A 9760-nucleotide genomic window follows, 5' to 3' on the forward strand; every position below is an offset into this window, starting at 1 on the left:
GACATATCGTAATGAATGTTTTCACCAATAATTCCACATTTGCAGTTTGCGGAGTAGGAATACTCAACATACACGTTATTTCATAAGTATTGTTGTCAAAATTTGTGTTTGCCTACCGCATTCCGAAGATTCAACTTTTCATACTATCAGCAAAAAAAACATCCAAAGACTTTTTGGAACAAGTTTCAAAATTTATTACTCGTCAGACCAGGTGGAAAAAGTATAACTACACTTATATCAACACCAGAAACTGTTTTGAGAATCAGATATACAAAATGTGCGATTGATGATCATAGTCGGAAACCACTTGAATTACGTTACCACAATCAGCATGAAGAAATATTAGACAATCATAGGACACATATTAGGAAACTAATTAATAATATGTATCCATCCGCTGCAAACCGATGGAGTCAAAACAAGGATCGGATAGAGCAGAGCCAAACTCAATAGGAAGCAAAATATGGGAATATTCAAAAATAATGATGACACAAGAAATAAATTAGAAAACATTTATTCAATTGAAGTTTCTAACATCATACTAACAGTTCCGTGTGTTTTTGTTTTATTAATTATTTATCAACCATGTCATTTCAGATCAAAAAGAAAATTTGAGGTTATAGGTTGACGCACGTTTTTCCTCACAACTTTGAACTTTTAGAACTCTTTTCGATTAACTGATTTGACTTAGAAAGTTTATATTATTTACCAACTATACGGACGTTCGTTACATTTGTCGCGCCTTCGTAACGTCAAACGCCGGCGGATTCGTTAACACACAACTATCAAAGCGAACTCGTATACATAATCTAATTACACACATGACATATAACCATGCTTTAACTGACGATATATTTACACTGGACAATATCCCTCGCACACTGGTTCAATTGAAGGAATTAATACTTATTTCCAATCGAACGAAATAATAAAATCTGCATCACCCAAAAACACACGGATCACAGACTACATTTACGCGGCCGCTTTTATACCGGTTTAATTCACTAAAAGACCGGTTTTCTTAATATTATGACACCATATCACTATTTTTACTAAAATAATAAATATTATGCACTCTACTAAACAACAAACATTTTTTAAAATTGAATTTAGACCGCACTTTATTATGTCGAAACTACGTTTGTTCATGATGCTATCAAAAACTGACAGATCGTTGTACATATATACGTTGACGAAGTCTGAGCGTGGTTACGTTCATGGAGTGTGACCGTGGATACGTTTATGGAGTTTAAACGTGGTCTGTCAGATGGAGTGAGCCAATCAGAATGCGTTGAGATACAACTCTACTACCACTAACTCACGTCAAAACGCGTATACGTATACGTCGAACTCGTAATGTGTCAGTAACTTTTGCATAATCTTGAGCCCGTGCAAAGTTTTTTCTCAACAATTACGCCACCGATCATGCTCATTTTGGGCGGAATCGAAAGAGAATTTATTAATTAATCTCCAGTTCAATTTTCAAAGTCTCAGATGACTTATGAGTTTCGTATTTGAACAATATGACATGCCAATTTTACCCCCACCACGGCGAATCGTTTTATTCAGAGAAAGTATACTCGGCGAGAGCCTCAGGCCAGCAGACGACAGAGCTATCAATGTACTTGTCCCGAGACTCTACCGAGTCTCTTGATCCCCTAGGAAAAAAAGGTTGGGACAAGTGCATTGTTGGTCCTTCGTTTGCTGATAATTCCATCCACAAAAAAATATTTGAAAAAAATTATTTTTAAAAATTGTAAAAAAATTATTTTATAATGTTAATTCCAGAAGGGACGAACGTAATTAGGAAATTTACTTAGTTTTCGCTGCCACCAACCTACACAAAATGTAGGATTTTTGAAATGTGAAATATTTAGTAGATATTTTGTTTGGTCTAAATGAAATTAAAATAATTGAATAATTATGGGAATAACCGAAATATTGCAATATTGAAGTGATTAAGTAATCGAAATAATTTAAGAGATAACGAAAGGGTGCCTATATGGTCCCGTACGGGCCCCGAAGCAGGAGAATGGGTCGCTCAAATAATTATTAACCGGGAAATTAGATTTATTGACATAAAAACAGAAGATTCGACGAGAACAGAAATATATGTGAAAAGTATGCGAAAAGGAAAGATACAAAAAGGTTTACATCGCACTCCTAAAATAAAGAGTATATAAATTAAGCGTTCTCAGCATAAATGCATCGACGGCGAAATATCGACGTTCCCGAACGAGCCCATTGATCCTCGATGTCATCACTGAAACTTCGAGAAAGAATATCACGCCATATTGTCGCGAGAGGGGGAGAAACCCCCGAGTCTATAAATTTACCAACTAACCAAAATTCGACAGTCTTTGACGAGAATTGTAACGATTGGTCTCGAGGTAATAAAACCTCGAATTTGTAACTTCTTTGTTAGAAGTCGAAATGTAGCGAGAATGATCGACGTTGAGTATTATGCGAAGTGACGAGGCAGCAACGAAGATTGCAGGAGTGAGCGGACTGTGCGAGTGACTCGAGCGAGAGATGGCGCTGGAGTCAGCGCCTCAAGCGTCTGATGGGGTTGAGAAAAACTTGGCCGAGATTATGTTTGTTTAAGTTCTTTCAAGGAGGTGCAACACCTCATTTATTAACTACGAAATTGTTATTTTGATCTATGCGATCCGGTACAATTGGGCGCTCACGCCAAATTAAAGGAGAGTATGTTGAGGTGACTCGCCACCGTGATCTCTCGAGGCTGATCTCTGGAACTGGGCACGGTGGAGTGTGTGATGAATCCTCCCGGTGGAGACTGACGTCTGTGGCTGGTACCACCGGCTCTGGCCCTGGTAGGTCTGGCGCAGTGGCTGGACTGCGGCGAGGCGTAAGTGGAGCTTCCCACTCGCTGCTCGAGCTGATTTCGGCTTGGATGCCTCAGTGAACCCGGCACGCTGGCCGGGTTTGAGTACTGGTGCTAGTAAGTGCCAGAGCAGACTCTGGCAGTGGGGACAGCAAGAAGAGAGCTCCGCCGAAGGATGGAGAAGTCCAGCGCCTGAGCCGGTCGTCGAATGGGTGCAAAGTAGCCCGGGGAGGGCGAGGGCCCATCGTGTAGGAGGGGTCGCCTCGGTGCGGATCACGCAGAGTTGTACAATCTGTAGTGATTCGTTTTTGGTTGTCCACTTATTGCGTTGGTTCAATCCCGAGAGATAGTCGTGCTTCCATCGTTGCCAAAAGTGGTTTCTCATTTTTATCAGGTGCTGCCACCGCGACAAATGATGTATCTTGGTGTCCAGCAACGTCGGCTCGGGTATTGCTGTTAGGGCTGTTCCAATGAGGAAGTGGCCCGGTATGAGGGCTGCCATGTCCTCGGGGTCGTCACTCATTGCGCACAATGGGCGCGAATTGAGGCATGCTTCGATCTGAGTGAGGAGAGTGGTCATTTCCTCGAACGTGAGCCGTGTTTCGCCCACCACTCGATGGAGGTCATGCTTAACCGATTTCACGCCAGCTTCCCAGATGCCGCCAAAGTGAGGGGCACCGGGTGGGTTGAAGCTCCACTTGACTCGTTCCGTGTTGACGGCGGTGCGGATGGTCTGCCCTTCCTTGGTGTTGGCGTCAAAAAGGCGTTGTAGTTCTCGGTCAGCTCCTACGAAATTCGTTTCGCGGTCGCTGAAGAGCTCCGAGCACACGCCTCGCCGCGAGGTGAATCGCCGAAAGGCCGCAATAAATGCGTTAGTGGAGTAATCGGAGGCGACTTCAAGGTGGATAGCTCGAGTCGTTAGGCATACGAATACCACGAAAAATCCCTTGTAGCACGTCTTTCCTCTCCCTGAGGCTTCTCTCAGGTAGATGGGTCCAGCGTAATCCACGCCCGTGAATTGAAAAGGGCGCGCTGAGTTAACGCATGCGGGGGGCAGATTCGCCATGAGTTGCGTTGGGACCGTTGCTTTCCACCGTACACAGCGTGAGCATTGGTGGATGCATGCCTTGACATAATGCCGCCCTTTAGGGATCCAGAAGCGTTGGCGGAGCGTTGCTAGCGTTAATTGAGTTCCGCCGTGTAGTGTTTTTTGATGTGTGGCATTGATTAAGCGCCAAGTGAGTTGAGATTTTCCTGGGAGAATGATTGGGTGTTTTTCGTTGTACGTGAGACTGGCGTTGAGTAGTCGCCCGCCAACTCTCAATATTCCTTCAGCATCGATGAATGGGCAGAGCTTAGCTAACGGTCCAGTAATTGTTCGTTCTGCTTGGATTAGTCGCTTCTTCTCGCTGAACTGATGATTTTGCGTGAGGGTGATCCAGCGGTGCTCTGCTTTAGTGATGTCATCGGCGGACAGGTGGCTGCTGGGGTTTGGACTTGTTGTTGGTTTGTGGAGTCTCCATCTGAGGCACCACGCGGTAATGCGCATGAGTTTGTTGTACTTAGAGAATCGTTTGAGGAGCGGATTCTCCTCTGTGCTAGTCGTGGTGTTGACGTGAACGGATAATCGACTTTCAGGGAGTGACTCGATGCTGTGAGTTTCGTCATCGGTCGGCCGGCATGGTTCGTTGCTCGATAGAAATTCAGGCCCTGACCACCACAGTGGGTGGGTTACCAGATCCGAGGGATTAAGGCCTCGGGATGCGCAGTCCGCGGGGTTTTCTGCTCCCTTGACATGGTGCCATCGTGCTTGAGGAATTGCTCGCTGTATCTCCGACACTCGATTCGCTACGTATGTCATCCACTGAGTTGGGTGTCCCTTGATCCACCCCAGGGTGACGGTGGAGTCGGACCAGAGGTGCATTGGGATGTTTTCTAATTTTGTGACTTCGACGGCCCATTTGGCCAGATTTGCCAGGAGTTGAACTGCACATAGTTCGAGTCTTGGCAGCGACACTTGTTTCAGAGGCGCGATCCTTCCCTTGGCGGTAAGTAGCTTGACTTGAGTGTTGCCGTCTTTTGGTTTTGATCTCAGAAAGATGACTGCTCCGTAAGCTCGTTCCGATGCGTCGGCGAAGCCGTGAATCTCGAGGAAGTCGTTCCCTTCGGATTGCATGATGGGCCGGCTGATTTGTAGATCAGCGAGGAGTGGCCATTGGTTGTGGAATTCTACCCATTCCGTTGCTGTTTTTTGTGGCAGTGGGTCGTCCCAATGGAGATTCAGTAACCATGTTGATTCTATAGCGATTTTTGCTTTCGTGGAAACTGGAGCCATCCGAGTGGATCAAACAGTTGCGCAGCGTCAGAGAGGATTGTTCTTCGTGTGGCAAGTTTTTTCTCTGCAGGAGGCACGGAGTCGTGAAAGGTGTCCTTGACGGGATTCCATTTGAGTCCCAGGGCCATAATGTGCTCGTTGCTTGCTTCCCAGTGATGTGTAGTGACTCGATCGTTGGGAGGGATTAATGCCATCACTTCGCTTGAGTTCCTAGCCCATTTTTTAAGTGGAAATCCGCCCGCTGTGCAGACTTGCAGGAGTTGCTGTGTTTTCATTTTGACTTGCTCAATGCTGTTTGCTCCAGTGAGGATGTCGTCCACGTACACATCAGTTTGAAGAGCTGCAGATCCTTCCGGGTGTGTTGCTTGGTGTAATCAGTTGCTAATTGTTTGATGGTTCGCAGGGTGAGGAACGGAGCGCATGCTGTCCCGTACGTCATGGTATTGAGACGGTATTCCTTAATTTTGTCGCTTGGAGAGGGTCTCCACAGGATTCGTTGGAAATCGCGATCGTTTGGGTGGACGAGAATCTGTCTGTACATTTTCTCTACGTCGGTAGCTATGACGTATAGGTGGGTTCTGCAGCGTAGTAAGACGTCGGGGAGCCCGGGTAGTAAGTTGTGTCCTGTTCGGAGGTTCTCGTTGAGAGTGGCTCCGTTCGGCAGTCGCCACGACCCATTATATACAACTCGGAGCTTCGTGGTGCTGCTGGAGAGGCGCCAAACGCCGTGGTGGGGTAGATAACACATGTTGGAAGGGGTTTGTGAGCTTGGAGAGACTTCTTTCATGTGCCCCATCTCTTCGTATATGGGCATAACCCAAGCAACAAAAATAAGTCAAGTTTGTGACGTGAACATTCGAATTTGCCCGCCGGAGTGCCGAAAATAAATTTGTAAATTGAGCTCGGTAGTCAATCTCTGACGGGAGAATTTTTCTCCCCTCCCCGTTGAAGAGATTTGCGTGCCGATTGCCTCGTCCTCTTTCGCTCCGGGACCGTCAACGGGATAAGTTGGGGAAACGAACCGTCGCCACGTGATATTAAGACACATCTGGGCATTGATTTCATCGGGTGTGGCCAGCCCGATTATTTTGCCGATTTCCGTCTCCCATTTTCTACCGTCGCAACTTTCCTGAGTCCCGGGGCAAGGAGCCAACGAGGGATTTCCACAAACAAAACGAAAACCGATAAGTCAATTTGTTTTTTATGTTTTCTTGAAAAATATTATTGTAAAGATTGGATTCGAATAATTTATAAGAGTGGATGAGAAGGAATGAGCATTTCTAATAAGCCTCACTTTGTAAGAAACAAGATTGTTAATAGAGTGTTTGTAATTGATTGACCGTTAGCGTCAATGTTATACAATTCGATGGGACCAGAAATACCTGGGTCATAACGTATGTATCTGTACTGAATGTAGCGTCACTTGCTCCATGTGTAACCATAAATCATCTACACCACTTTGATAAAATAAATAATATTCCTATAAGTTGATGTCAAAATGATATCAACTGTAGGTCAAGGTAGATGACGTCATTTTGACATCAATCAGTCTCTCCATATAGACTGCTTTATGATGTCAAAAAAATGTCAAAATGATGTCTCTTTGATCTTGATAGCCCGAAGAATTCTAAGCAATCAAAATTAGTCAAATTGATGTCAAAATGACATTGAATTGACAGTAAATCATACAGTGATGTCAAAATGATATCAAATTGACGGTTAATCAATTATTAGTTGAATTTGATGTCATTTTAACATTGACTTGACTATCGTGTATGCAACGGTGGGAGCTTTTTAGCAAGCGACACTGTGCCACACATTGCATTTTAACAAGAGTGAAAAACACGGGCACCATACGACACCGTTGCACAGGGTTGCTCTGAGTCGCTTACTGAAAAATACGGATTATTATCCGTGGGAAAAATGAAAAATAAACCAAATTTATAAATGAACTGTTCGTGTTTATTCAATTATTTTTTGTTTAATAACAACTGCACACTGATAATGATATATTTTAAGGAAACAAACATTTTTTCTTTTACACCAAACGCTGTGCACTGGTATTGAGCCATCGTTTCACTGCAGTTTCACCGTCCGACAGCTTGCTCTTCGGATACAATTTCAAAAATGCACCTTGAAAAATACAGAATTGGTGGATATGTATATTTCTATTTTATACATGGTGTTTACTGAATTTAAAGGATGTAAAGAGCCATACTTTTTATAGTATACAAAGGGGACCATGATATTTCTGATAACTTACAAATTATCATAATAGAGATTTTTATATCATAAGCATTATGTGTGTATGGAGTCACAAACAACTCAATCATTTTTTAAGATATGGATACAAAAAAGTATTGTCCACTTTTGATTTCATCCGTTTTTTTATTCACTACAAGTTATTCGAATCGGAAAAACCGGATGTCATTTTAAAGCAGCGATTGAAAATAAGAAGAAAAAGAGATTCCAATCAACATTTAAAAAATCGAAAATTGCTAATAAGCATGCGTCGAAATAAAACGTACAAAAAATTGCTTCCTTCAGATTAGATTTGCTGAAATTAAGTTTTGTTTTGCTGGTACCATCCCAACTCATCATTCGTGAAAGACGGTTCGAAATACATTTTTTCATTAACCTTCCTGCTGCTTTACCTTCGGTTACGCAACCAGAAGCAAACGTTTGAAATAAATCGGCCTAAAATAAAAAAGGTTAAAATAATAAACGACAAATCATCGAAAATACTTATTTCAATGCAGAAATCATTCCATTAAATTCATTACGGACTCATTTAAACCCTCTAAAGGATCATAAAAATATTATTACATTCTACGTAACGGAACAACACATATTGAAAATTAGAGTTTCAACATCGAAAGCGTTATTTTCCGAATTAAATTCTCTATTTTTTTGTTCAAATTATATATTAAGGCATTCAGTTTAGACGCGAGGTAACGTCTTGACGGAAAGTATTAAGTAGTGTGCACACCTTCACAGCGAGACATTTCGTGCACATGGGGTCACTTTGAGCCCAGGTCATTTTTGACATCGAATATCTCGGTAACTATGCGCTTTTCGGAATAAAAGGATTAGTCACTTTTTGCAGTGAATTGATCCAACTTTAAGGCTACAAAGTCGGATTTCCAAAAAAATCTTTTTTCATCGTTCAAAAACGTGCTCAAAGTTGATAGTGCGCGTAAAAAGCACTTTTTCGGTTAAATCTCTCGTAAAAAATTAAATTTTGAGTTTAAAAAAAAATCCTCACAGAGTTTTACAGATAAAGGTCCATGCTTTAAAAGAAAAATAGTCCACTTTGCAACCGTTCCAAAAAGTGTATTTATTTTGGAGTATGATGTGGCTATGCTCCCTACTTTTAGAGAGGGGATAACGATTTTTTAATATTGGGGGTTTTACTTATGAGATGCTCATCTTTAAATGCTATTCATGTGAGAAAAAATTTTGGGGTCAACCTGACCCCAGATGCACACTAAGGGTTAAGAACAAAGATTGAAAACGTCAAAGACCGTGTTATTTTTTCATATACTCGAGGTTTTTTGTTACGTTTTAACTTGAAGTTATGCAAAGACTCTTTGATGAATAAATTTGCTTACTGTGCCAGAAATATTAACTTCGATTTCCAAAAATTTCTCAAAATTTTGAAAATCTTCCTCAGATTGAAGTGGCAATGATAGAAAATTTTTGGGTTTTGTAAGAGCAGCTTCTTCAGGATATAGCTTCTTCAAGATTCTCTGATTTTGAATCATTACAAAATCCAATTTGCTATTTATTTCCTGCAGCAGTTCAACCTTTACTACTTCAACGTTTCGTGCTGAATGTGTTTTTTCAGATGAAAAAGCTGAAACAATTTGTTTATTGTTTTATAATTAATGAATGCACAAATTTAAAAAACATTCAAGTTTACACATATTTACCATTTTTTCGGTTATCTCCGATGTCATCATCATCATCATCATTGTCGTTGCCCATCCTGTTCACATTATCTCGTAAATTTGCTATGGATGACGAAAATCGAAAACAATCTTCTGCAATATCAAAATACTCGGGTTCAGAAGTCGAATTAGACTATTTCTCGTAGAGTTAATCAATTAACCAATATACTACCCTGCCGGGAGGTACTGAAATTTTCACTCCTATAACGAGCATTTTCTATGGTTGTTGAAGGACGAAGGTTCAAGGGTTGGGATTCTGTGGATGAGTTCGAATGATGATTCAATATTTCATTGCCACTGTTATGATTTTCTAAGGAGAGTAAATTATTGAGTTAAAGATTTATGAAAAATTTATCATATAATAGGGAAAAATATGTCACAAAAATGATCTTACGGATTCGTAATGATGTGGAAGTAGGCTTTGGAAACAAATTTCTTGATGAGCCGAAGTCTTCAACCAGTAAACTTTGATGTAAAGTTGTGTTCGAAGTAGATGGAAGTGGAGCATCATCAAATGAATTATCATCTGCAGGAACTATATAAAATTCATATTTTGACTTATTTTTATTTAGCTGAGTCATTGCTTTCTTATTTGTCATTATAATGCGAAAAATCTTTTATTTCCGCTTA

General features: G+C 41.4%; 3 protein-coding genes across 3 annotated transcripts; all 3 read right to left on the reverse strand.

The window, feature by feature from the left end:
• Positions 1-2696: 2696 nt before the first annotated feature.
• On the reverse strand, positions 2697-5180 carry LOC122411343 (uncharacterized). Its single transcript, XM_043420086.1, has one exon. It carries the CDS (start codon positions 5178-5180, stop codon positions 2697-2699), a length of 2484 nt encoding a protein of 827 aa, XP_043276021.1.
• A 271-nt stretch (positions 5181-5451) lies between these two features.
• LOC122411344 (uncharacterized) lies at positions 5452-5976 on the reverse strand. The gene has a single exon (XM_043420087.1). The coding sequence runs from the start codon at positions 5974-5976 to the stop codon at positions 5452-5454; it is 525 nt and encodes a 174-aa protein (XP_043276022.1).
• Positions 5977-7218: 1242 nt separating this feature from the next.
• LOC122411345 (uncharacterized) lies at positions 7219-9167 on the reverse strand. Its single transcript, XM_043420088.1, has 4 exons — positions 9113-9167; positions 8792-9036; positions 7709-7877; positions 7219-7313 (listed from the first exon to the last, which is right to left on the reverse strand). The coding sequence occupies exons 1-4, from the start codon at positions 9165-9167 to the stop codon at positions 7219-7221; spliced, it is 564 nt and encodes a 187-aa protein (XP_043276023.1).
• Between the last annotated feature and the right edge of the window lie 593 nt (positions 9168-9760).

Source organism: Venturia canescens, chromosome 5 (assembly GCF_019457755.1).
Source record: "Venturia canescens isolate UGA chromosome 5, ASM1945775v1, whole genome shotgun sequence".
NCBI classification, from domain to species: domain Eukaryota; kingdom Metazoa; phylum Arthropoda; class Insecta; order Hymenoptera; family Ichneumonidae; genus Venturia; species Venturia canescens.